This window comes from Lucilia sericata, unplaced genomic scaffold, assembly GCF_015586225.1.
Source record: "Lucilia sericata isolate MDLA Ls3-8-SP2 unplaced genomic scaffold, ASM1558622v1 Contig001633F_arrow, whole genome shotgun sequence".
NCBI lineage: Eukaryota > Metazoa > Arthropoda > Insecta > Diptera > Calliphoridae > Lucilia > Lucilia sericata.
The window spans coordinates 84,878-105,765 of NW_023995547.1; the positions used below are offsets into that span (position 1 = coordinate 84,878).

At 30.2% G+C, this 20,888-nt stretch overlaps 2 protein-coding genes and 1 long non-coding RNA gene across 3 annotated transcripts in view; 2 read left to right on the top strand and 1 right to left on the bottom strand.

Moving 5' to 3' along the window:
* The window catches only part of LOC119612225 (kinesin-like protein KIF21A), a gene marked incomplete at its 5' end in the record, with an annotated part of 102,792 nt that extends 84,431 nt beyond the window's left edge, over positions 1-18,361 (top strand). The window contains 2 exons of the mRNA XM_037967980.1: positions 17,898-18,214; positions 18,272-18,361. Coding sequence (XP_037823908.1) covers positions 17,898-17,953 — 56 coding nt within the window. The remainder of the gene's footprint in view (positions 1-17,897; positions 18,215-18,271) is intronic.
* A 7-nt stretch (positions 18,362-18,368) lies between these two features.
* On the top strand, positions 18,369-18,668 carry LOC119612226. The gene is made up of 3 exons (XR_005232117.1): positions 18,369-18,418; positions 18,475-18,559; positions 18,633-18,668. It is a non-coding gene; the product is annotated as an uncharacterized LOC119612226 (long non-coding RNA).
* Positions 18,669-19,475: 807 nt separating this feature from the next.
* Positions 19,476-20,808, bottom strand: LOC119612227. Its single transcript, XM_037967981.1, has 4 exons — positions 20,750-20,808; positions 20,508-20,684; positions 20,216-20,392; positions 19,476-19,760 (listed from the first exon to the last, which is right to left on the bottom strand). The coding sequence occupies exons 1-4, from the start codon at positions 20,789-20,791 to the stop codon at positions 19,476-19,478; spliced, it is 681 nt and encodes a 226-aa protein (XP_037823909.1). The 5' UTR covers positions 20,792-20,808.
* Positions 20,809-20,888: the final 80 nt, after the last annotated feature.

A 20,888-nucleotide genomic window follows, 5' to 3' on the forward strand; every position in this document is an offset into this window, starting at 1 on the left:
CAGACAGACGAAAAGATAGACGGATACATAATAAAACAATAATAAGGTAGAAACAGTAGAAAAGTATGTACGTTCTAAATTTTACATGCCTTGAATTGTCACAAAAAAGAAAATTAAAAAATATAAAAAAAAAACATAAAAAAATATTGAACATTTTTTTGGGAAGAAAATAAAATTCAATAATTTGAATAAAAAAGATCGCAAAACCAATAAAAATCAAAAACAGGCTACAGAAGTGTGGAATGCTGTTTGCGTTTGCCGTTTAAGAATCATTTCATGGTTTTTCATTTGATGATTTTGAAGTTTTTCTCTTTTTAGTTCTTTTTGGTTTGACTTAACAAGGCAGAGAATTGACAACTCTCCCTACTGATTCTACCTTTCTATGGTTGTATCATGGACGGATTTATTTAAATCGTCTTAGAATTTTGCAAGGATCCAGATTATAAATATACATATACTTTATGGGGTCTACGAGCAATGAGTTTCAAATGGAATGACAAAATCAATATAGCACCCATCGTTTTTCATGGTAGGTATATAAAAGTGTACAAAAAGCTTCGGTAAAAATTATCCTAGTATAGTATGATTTTCAAATTATTTAATAGTTTTTCCTCTAAAAAATTTTGATTTAACGGTCAAACCCCATATCACCGCACAGTGGTATAGGAAAAAAAAAAAGAGGGAAATAATTCGGTAACTTCTAAACGGTTAATCCGGTTAATGAAATTTGGTATGCACAAAGAGGAGGTGTTGTCGAGTTTAGGTTTTGAATTTGGACCTTATAGGCCAACCAGGGGTCCTCAAATTAGGACACCTCGGCTATGTTAAATTTTTAAAACGATCCTATTTCTTCATTTGAGTTCCGATTTAAAAAAAATTTCGTATATAGAATCTCCTCATCGAGCACTATAAAAAATGTCGCAGTAAATTATCTCTTATAGTTTAGGAGACATTCGCATTTTAAAATTTTAATTTTCAAATGCGAATGTCTCCTAAACTATAAGAGATAATTTACTGCGACATTTTTTATAGTGCTCGATGAGGAGATTCTATATACGAAATTTTTTTTAAATCGGAACTCAAATGAAGAAATAGGATCGTTTTAAAAATTTAACATAGCCGAGGTGTCCTAATTTGAGGACCCCTGGTTGGCCTATAAGGTCCAAATTCAAAACCTAAACTCGACAACACCTCCTCTTTGTGCATACCAAATTTCATTAACCGGATTAACCGTTTAGAAGTTACCGAATTATTTCCCTCTTTTTTTTTCCTATACCACTGTGCGGTGATATGGGGTTTGACCGTTAAATCAAAATTTTTTAGAGGAAAAACTATTAAATAATTTGAAAATCATACTATACTAGGATAATTTTTACCGAAGCTTTTTGTACACTTTTATATACCTACCATGAAAAACGATGGGTGCTATATTGATTTTGTCATTCCATTTGAAACTCATTGCTCGTAGACCCCATAAAGTATATGTATATTTATAATCTGGATCCTTGCAAAATTCTAAGACAATTTAAATAAATCCGTCCATGATACAACCATAGAAAGGTAGAATCAGTAGGGAGAGTTGTCAATTCTCTGCCTTGTTAAGTCAAACCAAAAAGAACTAAAAAGAGAAAAACTTCAAAATCATCAAATGAAAAACCATGAAATGATTCTTAAACGGCAAACGCAAACAGCATTCCACACTTCTGTAGCCTGTTTTTGATTTTTATTGGTTTTGCGATCTTTTTTATTCAAATTATTGAATTTTATTTTCTTCCCAAAAAAATGTTCAATATTTTTTTATGTTTTTTTTTTATATTTTTTAATTTTCTTTTTTGTGACAATTCAAGGCATGTAAAATTTAGAACGTACATACTTTTCTACTGTTTCTACCTTATTATTGTTTTATTATGTATCCGTCTATCTTTTCGTCTGTCTGTCTGTCTGTCTGCTGAAGGCACGACAGAGACTAGAAGAATGGACCTAGGAAGATTAATTTTTTTCAAAATATTATACATTATTCAGAAATGTTTGATATTGAAAATGGGCAATATCGGTCCACGTTTTCACATAGCCCCCATACATTGGGCATTATTACTGCTGCAGTAAGTGTCATGGAATTTTGCATAATTAGAATTGTCCCCAAAAACTATTCTGTAAATTATGACAATCTTTGACGTATATTTGACCCTACTTCCCATAGAAGGTCCCACACAGAAAATGACTTTAACGACCATAACTGTCTTAAAAATACCAGTATAGCGATCAGGTGAACATAAATCTCCCAACTAAATTTTATGAGGATCAGACCTACCCTCATATAACGGTGACCATATTTTTTTCAGCAAAATATAGAAATACACTAACCACATATTCTAAATCAGGTTATTTTTAATCGTCAAAATTTCAATTGTCAATAAAGCTTTAAACATTATTATATTGATTGTTCACAGAAAAAAGTTTCAGCATAAATATTATGAACTGCTTATATTGACAAAAGTTAATAATATTTAAAGTTCCTAAATGGTATGAATTTTTTATTATTTTTTTTTTAACATTTATGTCATAGAAATAGACATAGAATGTCACCTCCCTATATGCCCTTAGCTGCGTAAATTTCCTTCGGTTCACTCTCTACATCGGACACACAAGCCTTAATGTCCGTATTTAACCATGAATGTAAACTTAAAATCAAAGTAAAAGCTGTGGTATTAATTGGAGATCTATCTGCAGCAGCATATTGGGCAATTCGGATAATGCACCAATACTTTTTTGAAATTTTGTTAAATCTTCTAAGTGAAAACGATGTCAGGTTCCTTTATGCACCAGCTTTGTTAGAATTTCTTAATTCTTTAAATGTGAAATTATGTCAAATATAAAGAACCAGGTACAATAGAGACATATTGCGCTTAAGAAGAGATTATTACATTCAAAAGATGGATACCACATGGATGTAGCTTAGTTGCTTGGTTGTCCAGCTTTTATTTAAATTTTATGGAGATGAATACAAAATTAATATGTTCTTTTTTTAATACATAAAAATAATATTCTTTGGACTGTATTTTGTTAATAATTTTAAGAATTAAGTTTAAATTATTCGCTATTGAATAAAATGTATATTCTTAAGTAATTCAATTGGAAAACAGTTATAAATTTTCTTTATAAAATTTGGACAGAATGGTGACATAATTTCAATGATAAACATGAGTCAATACAATATTTATAGATTGATCCCATTTGAAGTTGTTTCCACGATATACTAATTTATTATCTTATATGCTGAATTAAATTAAAATGGTGACAATTTTATATAATTGGTCAATTGTTTCTTTTATTTGTTAATATTTAAAAATTTTCAAATAATTTTTTTATAACGAATAATTTATTGACGTTAGTTGGTGAATTTATTTGCAGTGGTGTGTGTTTTATAATGTATTCTTAGGGTTGTATTTTATCTACATATTAGGGGAAAAAATTTAGTACCATTTAACAAATTTTAACAATTAGAGAAAAAAATCGAAAAATAGCAAAGGACATTTAAAAAAAGTCCTAAATATTTGAAATTGATGAAATATAATGTTAACCAGATTAAAGAAATATATATAACTTAAAAAAACATACTATTTCCAACACTACATTTTTGTAGAACTATGCGTACAAAATGCTATGGGTGGATTTTCATTTTATACTAATAAAAAAAGTAAACAGCAATTTACCAACACATACATAGAGTTAGGTTTTTTGACATCTGAGTTAGGTTTTTTTCCGGGAGAGTTGGCCTTCTACGGCAATATTCTATGATTAAGCCTTGATTTAAAATATTTCAAATTTATTTTTTATACCCTTCACCTTCGTGAGAAGGGTATATATAAGTTTGTCATTCCGTTTGTAATTTGTATAATATAATTTTCCGACCCCATAAAGTATATATATTCTGGATCCTTATAGGTAGCGGAGTTGATTAAGCGTCCGTCTGTCTGGCTGTCCGTCTGTGTGTTTGTTGAATTCAGTTTTTAGAGGACCCCAGATATCGGCGACATCCGAATCTTAAATAATTCTGTTAGACATGCTTTCAAGAAGATCGCTATTTAAAATCGGTCCATAAAATCCGAGACAACCTCTGAAAATTTCATAAAAAAGACAATTTTTTCATGCTTTGATATACGCAACAACACTGCTTATTCATTGAGTATTTCGTTTCATATGTTTGGATGGCTGTATGTTTCATTGCCTTGTGTATATTTGTCCAATTCACAAGCCTCGTGTATCTACGTATCGTGTGTATTTTTGTATTAGTTTACACTTGTGTATAAATGTTGTTGGTAATTTCAATTAAAAAAGCTCGTATAACTTTACGTGTTTTTCATATGTTTATTTATTACGTATTCAATGTCAAACTATCATTCTCATGTGAATGCCCAATTTTAAAGAAGATAAAACAGAAAAAGAATAATATCATAAAGTAAACATTTATAAAAGTGCTTTAAAGTGAAATCAAATGAAAAATAATTCATATTTGTGCTATAATTAGTTTAGTTTTTCTATTTAATTGTATTTTTATAAATATTGAAGATGTTTTTCTTTCTTTATTACAACATGGCTTTCTACAATACATTTGGCTGTACACATGCAGATATCGGAATTCTGTATTTTAATAAACGATACAAAATACAAAGACCAGTTGTGAATTGGACAATTGTTTTGTGCATTCAGTTTCGTATGTTTGGATGTCTGTTGGTTTCATTGCGTTGTGTATTTTGGGCAAATTTAGTGGGATAATTTTTCGAACAATTTTCATTTAATTTCTATACATATTTTGTTTATTTATTCTTACTCAAAGTTACAGAAACGGGGTACTGGTAAAAAGTGGGTTTAGAAATTCCCAAATTTTATATTATTATTTTTGTTTCCTGTGTTGATTGTTAGGTTCCCAAAAAGGTGCAAGCACCTCAAAATTCTAATTTTCATTCAAATTCTAATTTTTATTCAAATATTTTACAAACACTATTGAAGAATAATGCTGAATTAAAACCTCTTAACCTCTAAATTTTGACGCATACGGAAAAAATAAAAATTGAATATCCATTAATAAAGATAATGCAAAGAAGACACGAAAACCTGATATGATAAAAAATTCTAATGCCTGATTAATATTTTGAGTAGAAATCCTTCTTTTCGACTTTAATTTTTTTTGTTATCCTGTCTTATTAAAAAATCAGTAAAAATTAAACTTTTTATGCAACATTTATCTGACTGAGAATTCTAACTAAAATATGAGGAAACATAATGTATAAGAAAAATTCGATAAAATCAATCTGAGAAATATTAGTTAAAACAAGTTAGAGTGCTATATTCGGCTGAGACGAATCTTAAATACCCTTCAAGTAATTTTCTGAAGGGAACCTTGCATGGGACCGACCGCACCCATGTTATGGACCGATCGTGAAAAAATCTTGAAATAGAATTTTTGTATGCCAAACTAATATTTGTGCCAAATTTTGCATCAATAGCTTTATTTGGTAATGAGTAATGTGCGTTGAAGAGATTTTCGTGAAAGGACCTTGTATGCGAGCTATTATGTATATAAAGACAAAATTTCAAAATTCTGTATCTATATCATTATTTGGTAATGAATATTGTGCATTTAAGTGATTTACTGGAGAGGACCTAGTATGAGAGCTATGACCAAATATGGACCGATCATAAAACAATTTTAGAGTGTAATTTATGTATATAAGAGCAATATTTTTGCTAAATATATGGATATCAATATTTGGTAATGAGTTATGTGCGTTTAAGTAATTTTCGGAACGGAACCTTGTATGGGAGCTATGACCGGATGGACCGATCGTGAAAAATTTATGCAATAACATTTCTGTGTACAAAAATAGTATTTATGCCAAATATTTTATGGGTATCACTATTTGGTAATGAGTTCTGTGCCTTTAAGTGTTTTTCTGAAAGGGACCTTGTATGGGAGCTATGATCAATTATGGACCGATAGGAAAACAATTTCACAATAATATATCTTTGTATATAAGCAATACTTGTGCCAAACTTTCTATGGATATCTTAATTTAGTAATGAGTTATGCGCGTTTAAGTGATTTTCGGAAGGGGACCTTGTATGGGAGCTATGACCAATTATGGACCAATCTGAAAAAACTTCATAGTAATATTTCTATATGTAAGAGCAATACTTGTACCAAATTTTATATGGATATCTTAATTAAGTAATGAGTTATGTGCGTTTAAGTAATTTCTGGAGGGGACCTTGTATGAGAGCTATGACCAATTATGGACCGATCGGAAAAAATTTCACAGTAATATTTCTGTATATGTGAGCAATACTTGTACCAAATTTGATATGGATATCTTTATTTAGTAATGAATTATGCGCGTTCAAATGATTTTCCGGAAGGGTCCTTGCATGGGAGCTCTGATCAATTATGGACCGATAGGAAAACAATTTCACAGTAATATTTCTGTGTATATGAGCAATACTTGTGTCAAACTTTATATGGATATTTTAATTTAGCAATGAGTTATGCGCGTTTAAGTGATTTTCGGGAGGGGACATTGTATGGGAGCTATGACCAAGTATGGACCGATCCGAAAAAGCTTTCATAGTAATATTTCTGTATATGTGAGCAATACTTGTACCAAATTTTATATGGATATCTTAATTTAGTAATGAGTTATGCGCGTTTAAGTAATTTTCGGGAAGGGACCTTGTATGGGAGCTATGACCAATTATGGACCGATCGGAAAAAACTTTCACAGTAATATTTCTGTACATATGAGCAATACTTATTCCAAATTGTATATGGATATCTTAATTTAGTAATGAGTTATGCGCGTTTAAGTGATTTTCGGGAGGGGACCTTGTATGGGAGCTATGTGCAATTATGGACCGATCCAGAAAATTTTTTCTTTGAATGAATTCCATTGACATAATTTTAATTTGTAAAATTTTGTGAAGATATCAACATTCTGACGGAAGTTATTAACAAAAAACTCATTTGCCGGGAATATGTACTTTTGTATGGGAGGTATATGAAATTATGGACCGATTCTGGCAATTTTCAGCAGGAATCAAGATCTTGTGGGGAAAAAAGAACGTAAGATGACTTTCATGAAATTATCTTGCATAGTTTTCTAGAAAATTACATCAGAATGTGCAAAATATGCATATTTTTCGGAGTTGTTTTAAATTTTTATTCATAACTTTTCCCGATGTGAACCGATTTTTCTCATTTTCAATACCAAACTGTACCGGATAATAATGAATATTTTGGCTGAATTTCGTTAATTTCCATTGCTTCGTTTTAACGTGAGCGTGTTTTACACAGACAGACGGGCGGACGGACATAGCTAAATCGACTTAGAATTTGATAAGGACCCAGAATATATATACTTTGTTGGGTCTCAGATGAATATTTCTTGGTGTTACACACGGAATGACAAACTTATATATACCCTCTATCACCACTGATGGTGGTGGAGGGTATAAAAATAAAACAACGGCACCACAAATGGAACTAGTTATTTCTCTTGATTGTTAAATATTATGGTGATTTATTTCTGGCATAAATGGTGCATTTATTCTGCCTTTTGCCCTTCTTTGTGTTCTTTTGTTAAAAAAAATGTATCTTTGTAAATGCATAACGTGTTCTTTTTACATAATGTAGCCCTAAAAACCTGAAAATATGCTATAAAATATATGTTTCACCCTGAAATATAAAAATATTATTATTTTTTTTCTTTAAAACATTCTTCGAAAATTTTATTTGAAATTATTTGGATAATTAAAAAAAATATATTTTCATTTTGTATATAATCATTAGTTTTAAAATCCTTAATTACTTAAAAAAACGCTAAATGGATAAAAAAAACAACCTAAATAATTGCATAAAGGGCAATGATTTTTGTTCTTTTATGATCGTTTAAAATGCAACACATTATGAGGGTGGCAACATTTTTTATCAGAAAAGAAATCACCATTAGTGTGTTCTGACGGTATACACAATTATCCAGTAGCTCGGGACTTAAAATACTGGTCATAAAATTGGTTCGATATTTTTCTTGTAACTTGACAAAAAAGAATAGCTTTATAAGTTAAAAGTTATGGGTCCAAAAAGTTAATGTTCACTTGTCAATATAATATAATTTTTTTTAAAGATTAACTTTAAAAATCAAAGTAATAATTTTTTATTTCAAAAGTTTATTAGGAAATATTAGAATATTTCTTTCGAATCTCTATTTTCTAACAACATTTCTTAATTTAAGTTCAAACATACAAACAAACAAACATTCATTTTTATATATATTTCTGAACCGTACGAATTTGGAAATTTTCGAGGACTTTAAATTCCGTACTTACATGAAAAATGTGTGTACCGAATTCGAAATCGGAGAGGGTTGTGTTCAAAATCCTCCTTTTTTGTTCGAAATTTTTTGAAATTAGCCCATATCGATTTTGTAAAGGGATATTTACATATATAGGCAAGGTCAAATCATGGACCAAATTTTTGCTCTTTATTGTGAGGGAGTTCTGGCAACACTGCGGGAGAGGAATTTTCCCGTCTTTAAGTAAATGTAACATGAGTACATTTTGTTGCTTTGACTTTTGTTTTCCATTTGTCCAGCCATTTCTCCAATTCGCCGATGTGAGACTGGAGTTGTTCAGAAGCTATTGAAGGGTTTTCATGTGTGCTTACAAAAACGGTATCATCCGCAAATGTAGATGTGTGAATCAGTGCGCTCGTTGGCATATCTCCTGTATATAAAATATATAGGAACGGACTTAGAATACTGCTCCGGGGTACTCCACTAGATATTTTTCGACATTGAGAGATCAAATCTTTAGATCTGATTTGAAAAGTTCTTTCATATACACTATCGGACAAATTAAAGTGCAAAAGTGCTCAAGCTATATTATTTCAGCTGTTCTGTTAAATCATTATTGAATATATAATTTTCTAATAATTCATTTAGTTATATACAATGCTACAAAAATAACAATAAAAGAAATTTATTCCACCTAAAATTTTTCTGTATAACATCTAAAATTAAAGTAAATTCACTTTTTTGTCTGACAAAATAAAGTGTAAATTTGATATATCATTATTTAGATTTCTTATGTATCAATTTTTTATCTATTTTGGTTCTGATTTGAATATCTGGATCAACTTAAGCCATTTTTGTAATTTTTTTACCATTATTATTCGCAATCGCCTTCCCTTTCCCAAGCTATTGGATTTAGGGCGATGCTCCGAGCAGGTTATTCCAATTTTTCAGTTTTTTTTTTCTTACAATAATGTTTTTAACCTTTGTCGTTTGTTTGTAGTCATGAATCTGTTGAGGCATTAAGTCAAAATTTTTATTAAATACGCTCGTGAATTGCTGATTTGTTATTGTTTACTCCATTTTCACTAAGATTTCAGCTCCTAAAGTTTAATAATATACCAATACCGATAGCCCTCCGCCATAATATTTAAAACCTGGGGTATTGTTTTTAAAACTGTGTATATTGAAGGGCTTTACTCACACTCATTGTCGACATTTTAAAATTTTCGGTACAAATTGGGACTCATCTGACTAAGTTCATAAATTTGAGCTAAAAAATACTAAATTAAATACTAAAATCGAAAAAAATATCCATGCTTTTAAATATGTTGGTGAAATATGGAAGGTATGGGTCAGTTGACTCTTCGTATGTTTCCAATTTTTAACGTTAGGTGTGGGGAACCTAGGGGAAATTTATTCAAAAAGCTCCAGTAAACACTATGTGAGCATATTACAATCAAATCTTAAGATTAGTGCCTTCGAAATGGACTTGGGCAAGTTTATATCTTGGCAAGATAATAAGCTTAAGCACTTGATAAAGTTAAAAAATAACATTACTGAAGGAAAACACACTGAAAAATTGGAATATGTTGCTCAGAGCACCGCCCTAAATCTATTAGTATGACCAAGTATGGACCGATCCGAAAATTTTCGGGAAGGGACCTTGTATGGGAGCTATGACCAATTATGGACCGATCGGAAAAAACTTTCACAGTAATATTTCTGTACATATGAGCAATACTTATTCCAAATTGTATATGGATATCTTAATTTAGTAATGAGTTATGCGCGTTTAAGTGATTTTCGGGAGGGGACCTTGTATGGGAGCTATGTGCAATTATGGACCGATCCAGAAAATTTTTTCTTTGAATGAATTCCATTGACATAATTTTAATTTGTAAAATTTTGTGAAGATATCAACATTCTGACGGAAGTTATTAACAAAAAACTCATTTGCCGGGAATATGTACTTTTGTATGGGAGGTATATGAAATTATGGACCGATTCTGGCAATTTTCAGCAGGAATCAAGATCTTGTGGGGAGAAAAGAACGTATGATGACTTTCATGAAATTATCTTGCATAGTTTTCTAGAAAATTACATCAGAATGTGCAAAATATGCATATTTTTCGGAGTTGTTTTAAATTTTTATTCATAACTTTTCCCGATGTGAACCGATTTTTCTCATTTTCAATACCAAACTGTACCGGATAATAATGAATATTTTGGCTGAATTTCGTTAATTTCCATTGCTTCGTTTTAACGTGAGCGTGTTTTACACAGACAGACGGGCGGACGGACATAGCTAAATCGACTTAGAATTTGATAAGGACCCAGAATATATATACTTTGTTGGGTCTCAGATGAATATTTCTTGGTGTTACACACGGAATGACAAACTTATATATACCCTCTATCACCACTGATGGTGGTGGAGGGTATAAAAATAAAACAACGGCACCACAAATGGAACTAGTTATTTCTCTTGATTGTTAAATATTATGGTGATTTATTTCTGGCATAAATGGTGCATTTATTCTGCCTTTTGCCCTTCTTTGTGTTCTTTTGTTAAAAAAAATGTATCTTTGTAAATGCATAACGTGTTCTTTTTACATAATGTAGCCCTAAAAACCTGAAAATATGCTATAAAATATATGTTTCACCCTGAAATATAAAAATATTATTATTTTTTTTCTTTAAAACATTCTTCGAAAATTTTATTTGAAATTATTTGGATAATTAAAAAAAATATATTTTCATTTTGTATATAATCATTAGTTTTAAAATCCTTAATTACTTAAAAAAACGCTAAATGGATAAAAAAAACAACCTAAATAATTGCATAAAGGGCAATGATTTTTGTTCTTTTATGATCGTTTAAAATGCAACACATTATGAGGGTGGCAACATTTTTTATCAGAAAAGAAATCACCATTAGTGTGTTCTGACGGTATACACAATTATCCAGTAGCTCGGGACTTAAAATACTGGTCATAAAATTGGTTCGATATTTTTCTTGTAACTTGACAAAAAAGAATAGCTTTATAAGTTAAAAGTTATGGGTCCAAAAAGTTAATGTTCACTTGTCAATATAATATAATTTTTTTTAAAGATTAACTTTAAAAATCAAAGTAATAATTTTTTATTTCAAAAGTTTATTAGGAAATATTAGAATATTTCTTTCGAATCTCTATTTTCTAACAACATTTCTTAATTTAAGTTCAAACATACAAACAAACAAACATTCATTTTTATATATATTTCTGAACCGTACGAATTTGGAAATTTTCGAGGACTTTAAATTCCGTACTTACATGAAAAATGTGTGTACCGAATTCGAAATCGGAGAGGGTTGTGTTCAAAATCCTCCTTTTTTGTTCGAAATTTTTTGAAATTAGCCCATATCGATTTTGTAAAGGGATATTTACATATATAGGCAAGGTCAAATCATGGACCAAATTTTTGCTCTTTATTGTGAGGGAGTTCTGGCAACACTGCGGGAGAGGAATTTTCCCGTCTTTAAGTAAATGTAACATGAGTACATTTTGTTGCTTTGACTTTTGTTTTCCATTTGTCCAGCCATTTCTCCAATTCGCCGATGTGAGACTGGAGTTGTTCAGAAGCTATTGAAGGGTTTTCATGTGTGCTTACAAAAACGGTATTATCCGCAAATGTAGATGTGTGAATCAGTGCGCTCGTTGGCATATCTCCTGTATATAAAATATATAGGAACGGACTTAGAATACTGCTCCGGGGTACTCCACTAGATATTTTTCGACATTGAGAGATCAAATCTTTAGATCTGATTTGAAAAGTTCTTTCATATACACTATCGGACAAATTAAAGTGCAAAAGTGCTCAAGCTATATTATTTCAGCTGTTCTGTTAAATCATTATTGAATATATAATTTTCTAATAATTCATTTAGTTATATACAATGCTACAAAAATAACAATAAAAGAAATTTATTCCACCTAAAATTTTTCTGTATAACATCTAAAATTAAAGTAAATTCACTTTTTTGTCTGACAAAATAAAGTGTAAATTTGATATATCATTATTTAGATTTCTTATGTATCAATTTTTTATCTATTTTGGTTCTGATTTGAATATCTGGATCAACTTAAGCCATTTTTGTAATTTTTTTACCATTATTATTCGCAATCGCCTTCCCTTTCCCAAGCTATTGGATTTAGGGCGATGCTCCGAGCAGGTTATTCCAATTTTTCAGTTTTTTTTTCTTACAATAATGTTTTTAACCTTTGTCGTTTGTTTGTAGTCATGAATCTGTTGAGGCATTAAGTCAAAATTTTTATTAAATACGCTCGTGAATTGCTGATTTGTTATTGTTTACTCCATTTTCACTAAGATTTCAGCTCCTAAAGTTTAATAATATACCAATACCGATAGCCCTCCGCCATAATATTTAAAACCTGGGGTATTGTTTTTAAAACTGTGTATATTGAAGGGCTTTACTCACACTCATTGTCGACATTTTAAAATTTTCGGTACAAATTGGGACTCATCTGACTAAGTTCGTAAATTTGAGCTAAAAAATACTAAATTAAATACTAAAATCGAAAAAAATATCCATGCTTTTAAATATGTTGGTGAAATATGGAAGGTATGGGTCAGTTGACTCTTCGTATGTTTCCAATTTTTAACGTTAGGTGTGGGGGAACCTAGGGGAAATTTATTCAAAAAGCTCCAGTAAACACTATGTGAGCATATTACAGTCAAATCTTAAGATTAGTGCCTTCGAAATGGACTTGGGCAAGTTTATATCTTGGCAAGATAATAAGCTTAAGCACTTGATAAAGTTAAAAAATAACATTACTGAAGGAAAACACACTGAAAAATTGGAATATGTTGCTCAGAGCACCGCCCTAAATCTATTAGATTAATTTTGAACCACAATTGATCAAAAAATTCCGATGAAATAGTGATCAAAAACGGATTTCTATTGAAAATAATCATATGGGGAAAGCAAGAGAAGGGAAGGTGATTGCGGATAATAATGGTGAAAAAATAACAAAATGGTTTAAGTTGATCCAAATATTAAAATCAGAACCGAAATAGTTTATAAATATTGATATACAAGAAATTTAAATAATGATATATAAAATGTATACCCTTATTCTATAACTAAAACCTTCGTTCTGTTAACGTTGTTAACATGAATTTTTAAATTTTTGTATTCTATAAACATTTTGTGTAAAATATTATGTTTTTTAACATAAAAGTGCTCTGTTAGTAACAAAACGAAATGTCAATTTCGACGATAGGTTTTTTGTAGTGATTGTCGTTTCATAATTTCTTTAAATTGCAAGAAAAATTTTTTGTGTTTTATGCGAAATCCGTTATTCACATGAACAACAGACATCATTTCCCAGTTTGAAAATTTCATTAAGACGTCTTATGGAAATGACTTGTCAGAGTCGGTGCTGAATTCGTCATGTGTTCCCATACAAAAAACTTCATGATACCCCCTGACATTTTCATATACTTTGTCAAATTTCCATAAGACAGAATCGACGTATATCAGCAGTAATGACAAATGTATGAAATGTCATAAAAGGTCAGCAGTTATTTTCAGCAATTGGTCATTAGTGAGGTCTATAAAGTGGAATGTCAATTAGCTGCCAAGATAATGCCATAACAAAAAGAGTACACATTGAGTACCAACGGAAGAATTTATTATACATTATTAAAAGAACATTTCAAAACGTCACACAACATAAGTATATGCACTTGTGCATACATAAATATAAAACAAAATTTAAATTCTTAAACTGAAGAAACTATAATAATCTTTGATCCTTGACCTCTTTACGATTTCAATCCCCAATTTTGTTTCTGGATTAAATTCCTCAAGAAATTGTTTCGCAGCTAATTCATCTTAAATTTAAAAACAAATGTTAAAGAGTAGATACATCTTTATTAAATGTACGATATAGATATTATGATACGGCAATTTCATTTTGTTTGTCCACGTTTAAGATATGAAAATTTTTAAAAATTTTTTTTGATGATAAATTTTTTGTATTTAAATTTTGATTTATTTATTTAGATAGAATTTTCAAAGTCTTAAGAATATATTTCCAATAATTTTTCACTATGATTCGTTTAAAGAAAACGAATTAAAACGTAAAGAGATACATGTTTTTATAATTATTAGCATTACTATAAAACATTTTACTTAATTTAATTAGAAAATTATGCCTATGATGACAACTTACTGTCGTGTCACTCAGACATCTTATATCAACTGTCAGTGCAAGTCAACTGCAGAAAAGGTGCTGACTTGTCTTGAAGTCATCTAATGAAAATGTCATCACCTGATGACTTGTACATAAAGAGTCAGTAGTGACAATGTCGTTAAGACACAATTTGCAACTGAGTTATTCATATTTCTAATCACCTAAGTATATAAAAGTACATTATAAAAGAGTAGCTTTACTGAATGATTCATCATCTCACAGCCCAAGCGTCTGAACCAAGAATAATGAAATTTTGACCGTAGTTGTATTTTTGGAAGGATATTTGGAAATTCAAAATTTAGGGGTAAAAAAGAAGAAAAAACGGGGCAAAACAGATTTTCTTGTACAAACTATACAGATAAAAGAAAAATGTTGGATTAATCGGCATCTACTTCTAAAAATAGAAATTCGAACGTTTAGGGGGTAAAAACGTATAAAAAATTATTTTGGTACCTTTTATGGCTCTTTATAACATTTTAACTAAAACTGCTGGATGCCTTTAGACCTTTGATTGTCGTCTTAACGGTAGAGAATTGGCATTTTATTGAGCGTGGAACCACATTATTTACAATGTTAGCACTAATAGAAGAATCTGTATTATTTTGAGTAGACACATTCTCCAAATGATTGGCGAATGCTTAAATTTTTTTCTGACGTATTTCTTGCCCATTCACCATTCTGGAGACGTATGGGTGACTCATATGCAATATGGCATTGCATATTTTTTACAGCTTTCCAGAGACTATATTCTGTTTTCTTAGTATGGTCTAAGTTTTTGAGATAATTTCTCAGATTAAATTCCTTATTATTATTTAAGGCGATGCCAAAGAAGACTTCACATCGCGATGTGAATTTATTAACCTTTATGTTTGGAGATCGCGATTGTGGCCATTGACGTCTGAGTGTTCTCTTTTCTTTAATAAGAGACTCAATGTTCCTAGGACATTACGAATTTTTGTAGTCTCCGAAGGTGACTGGGGGTGTAGACACATTGACAGCATCTTGTAATATATCCGAAAATATATCGACAGCGGATTGTATTTCATGGTAATTTTTCAATGACATGTTTTGTGGCAAGTGTGAGCTAACATACATTTTATACATTAACCATTTCGTCTTCTTGTTAGGAAAACAAGAACAATAGTTTTCCAATTTATTTGGGGTTTCTAATAACGTTAACACTGCAGGTGAGTGGTCTGACGAGAGGTCCAGTGAAGGGATCACTGAAATAAATTCTCGTTTTATTGCAATATAATCACCAGCTGCTATGAATCTTGGGCCAAGAGTTTTAAAGTATTCGAGAAACTGCTCTCGATTAACATTATACCTAGGAGTACAATATATTGAAGATATTGTAACTCTACTATCAGGTATATTTATAGAGGTGGCCTGGATATGGTCCTTTTTGTATTCTGGCATTGGGAAATGTCTAATATTTTTATACCCTCCACTACCATCAGTGGTGATAGAGGGTATATATACATAAGTTTGTCATTCCGTGTGTAACACCAAAAAACATTCATCTGAGACCCAACAAAGTATATATTTTCCGGGTCCTTATCAAATTCTGATTCGATTTAGCCATGTCCGTCTGTCTACCTGTCTGCCTAAAACACGCTTACGTTAAAATTAAGCAAAAGAAATAAACCAAATTCACCAAAAATATTCATTATTGTCCTAAGCAGTTTGGTATTGAAAATCAGCAAAATTGGTTCACAACGTTAAAAGTTATGAGTAAAAATTTCAGACTACTTCGAAAAAAAATATGTTTTTTCGTAATTCTTAAGCAGTTTTCTCAGCAACTACAAAAGATAATTCGATGAATTTTGTCACACGTCATTTTTTTTACCCAGTGATCAATAATGTTCAAAATCATAACAATCGATCCAAAATTTCCATTTTCCTCCATACAAAAGTACATATTTCCGGAAGTGGATTTATCGTTAATAACTTCCTCAAATATATCAGTATCAACTCAAAATTTGCACATATAAAATATAATATGAACAGAAATCATACCACTAACTTATCGGTCCACAATGGGTCATGGCTCCCATATAAATCCTACTTCCGAAAATAACTTAAACGCGTATATATCATTGATAAATAAAGCTATCGAAATAAAATTCTACATGAATATGTTTTGTGTATATATCAATCACTTTACGAATTTTTTCGGCCATAGCTCCCACATAAGGTCAACTTCCGAAAATCACTTAAACCCACACATTTCATTAACTAATAAAGCTATCGGGGTAAAATTCAACGTGAATATGTTTTGTGTAAATAGAAATGATTATGCGGAATTTTTTCCAGATCAGTCCATAATTAGTCATAGCTCCCATATAAGGGTCACTTCTGAAATAATGTGTATATAGAAATAATTATACGGAATATTTTCCAGATCAGTCCATAATTAGTCATAGTTCCCATATAAGGGTCACTTCTGAAAGTCAATTAATAGGGGCTTTTTTTAATCACTGGATTTATTTTATTTCAAGAAAAAACTATCTTTGGAAGCTGAAATTTAGTTTTGGTCATTATTATCTGAAAATACACTGTATATGCTAATAGAAGGTCAAACAAAAATTAATTGTAGTGCCAAAATGGCGGTTCTGCAGCTAAAAGAAGTAAATCCAAATTGGATTTATTAAATCCAAAAAAATAGTTGGATTTAGCTAATTTCAATATGGTAATGCTTTGTATTCATAGAACAAAACCAAATAATTTTAAAATAAATTAATTTGTTTTATTTTGCTATTCACCAATAGATGGCAAATATTTTTTAAAATGTGTAAAAATAGGAAAATAAACAAAATTCATGTAACTAAAATATTTCAGTGCAAATACCAATTTTTGCAACAAATTGTTACAAATTTTTTGGAAAATTTATAATTTTAATATTAAATTTTGAAATAACTCCATCTGTCGGCCGCTGCTTACATTATGATTTGAAATTTGTTTAGCATCGATTAAAACCTTTTGCCTTATCCACCTGGCGTGCAGTGCAAGAACTAAAATTTGGATTTAATAAATCCAATTGTTTAAAAAATGCTGCTAAAAGGGGTTTTACACTACAATACTTTGTATTATGATTATAGTTGTATTTTTAATAATACAAAATCATTTTCATTGTCATGATGTAGTTTGGCTTGTATTATAAAAAATATTGTAAGGCTTTACATTATTGTACAAAATAATAAAAGAAGTATTAATACATTTTGCTTGTCAAAAATATAATTATTTTAAATAACATTTGAATATTTTAATTTCAACGAATTTATATCGCAAGGATTTGCAAAAATGGATGAAGTTGCGGGTAGTTACCATTTTAATAAGTTTAATTAAAAAGAAGAAGGAAAAGAAGAATTTGAAAAATAAGATAGTTAAAAAAAGGTCTCTATGGAGTCGAGAGTGGCTAAAAAAAAGAAATTCTGGTAAAGATTTAAGTAACATGGTGCTGAAAGAACTTCAACTGGAGGACCCACCAAGTTTTGAAAATTTTTGCAGGCTTCCGAAACATCTTTTTAATAAACTGTTAGAAATTGTTGGGCCAACAATAACGAAGCAGGACACAATCCTTAGGCAAGCGATACCAGCCAGTACCAGGTTGATAAATTAATTTAAAGTGTTCTTCATAATATTGTATAATAATCTTACGAGCAGGTTGCTTATTACACTTCGGTATTTGTCAACTGGTAATACATTTACAGATATGTCCTATAGTTTTAGAGTATCAGTTCCAGCCATATCCATATTATTCCTGAAACGCTAAAAGCTATTTATTACAATTTAAAAGACGTTTATTTAAAGGTAAATATGTTTGTTTTTAAATGCATATAATAATATTTACTTTATTGCATTAAAAGGGGTGCACAACAACTGAAGAATGGCTGGATGTGGCTACAGAATTTAATAATAAATGGAATTTCCCTATGTGCCTTGGAGCGATAGGTTTGATTCTTTATATCATTTAATTTAAAATACAATTATCAGCTTTTTTATATACATATATGTACACATGTAGACGGTAAGCACATTGCAATAAGGGCAAAGAAGTCTGATGGATCCTTTATTATAATTATAAAGGATTTAAATAGCATCATTCTCATGGCTTTTGTGGATGCTGATTATAAATTTATATTTGTGATGTCGGGTCAAATGGAAGAGCAAATGACGCTTCAGTTTTTAATCAATCTGAGATAGGAATTGCAATTCGCAATGAAGCTCTCAATTTTCCAGAAAATCAAGAGTTTACCTGGTTCAGACGTTAAGGTTTGGTTAGGTAAAATTGGAAACTTTGTATTTTATCTAATAAATCCAAATTTTCAAGGTTCCCTTTGTATTTGTTGCTGACGAAGCTTTTCGACTTTCAACTAGAATTTTAAAGCCATATTCACAAAGAAATGAACATGAAAATAAAATATTTAATTACAGACTTTCCCGGGCAAGAAGGGTATCCGAAAATTGTTTTGGTCAACTAGTCAATCGGTTCCAAATTCTTCTAAAAGAAATCACTTTAGATGTTGAAAAAGCAGAACTTATTACTTTAACCTGTTGTGTTCTACATAATTTTTTAAAAATAGAAAACCACAATGACGACTCTTTTCAATGTACTCAAAGAAATGCAACCTTAACAACTATTGAACATAGCCCGGGCCACAGATCTTCTAATGATGCATCTGCAGTCAGAGATATTTTCAGAACATACTTTAATAATGAGGGACAAGTTTCCTGGCAAGCATAGGCTGTAACAAAATTTAACTTTATTAAAACAAATATATATGTACTTTTAAAACAAACAGTATTTTATTATGTGTTATTATGTATACATACATATTACTATAAATAAAATGTAGAACTAACTATTTTAATTGCTATGTTCAATTATTAGCGTCATAATTTTTTTAATCAGTGTTTTTCTTTCTTGAGCGTTTTCAATAGACAATAAATGTTCTCTAACGAAATTTGAAAAGCTTTCAATATATGGATCAATTTGCTTTTTATTTGCTAGCGTTTTAAGTGCTTCTGTTGCTGCCTTTAAAGCATCATCTTCTTCACTTAATTCAACTGTTTGGCGTTTTGTTTCATGAACAGTTGAATCTAATGAAATCTTCTTTGGTGGTGAGGAATCTTCATCGGAAATTATTTGGCTCTGAAAATATTATAATTTTTATTAATAGAAACTCTGCAATTAATTCATTAATTTCTATTATTCGTATTGTTGTATGATGTTGCCCAAAATATATTGCGTTTAGTGGTGTCCGCTCGTGCGATGAATATATTAAAAAAGAAGTAAACGAATTATTAAATATTTCGGATTCGAGAACAGTAATCATAAAATAAAACAAGTAAGAGTGCTATATTCGGCTATGCCGAATCTTAAAGACCCACCATCACTACATGTGACGTAAATTTTAAGTAAATTCGGAAGGTGGATATATTCAAAATACATACATATATACATATGTACGTATGCCCTTCATGAGTCGATCCTTTTTTATTTGACCGCGATTTAATCATTCAACATTTATGCTGAGTTTTAATATGAACATCACAATGATTTCATACATACATATGTATGCCTGAGTTGGTCTTATATTCACTTACCATTTCTAAACTGTTTTTCCCCTTTCTTATTTTGATATATTCACGTAAAAACTTAAGTTCATCATACCAGTACACCGACGGTACGTAAACTTCGTCGGTACCCATTCCACTTCTTGTGAATTCTTTTTGTTTTTGAATTTCTCTGGCGTACTGGCTTCTTAGATAACTTATTTTTACCTGTAATTAAAATACATCCATATATTATTCCACAATAATACTTTTTAAGCTCTTGATAGTGGATGAGAGGAATATAATGGAATTCGACACAATCAAAACTCTTAAGGTAACTTACTTTTACATCATTTACTTTAATATCTGGAATTAATTCCTGCAAATTTTTAGTAATTTTTTCAAGAGCTTCGTTTCTTGAATGCTTGTTATGGTATAATTGGTTCCTCGGGTTGTAAAGACATGGATATTCCTGCCACAGATTGATTAGCTTTAAAACCGAGTTCTTGTCCCACTCCACCTATATTTGAATATACTTCATTGTTTGCATATATTATATATATGTATATATATTAAAAAACTTACCTTTATTGCACAAATATTTTCCATTTCCATTTCAATTTCCATTTTTGTATTTTTTATTTTAAAACATCAAAAATGACTTTATTCAAATGAAATGAACTCTGGTATTAAGTAAAATATATCTTTTAAAAATTTCAATACT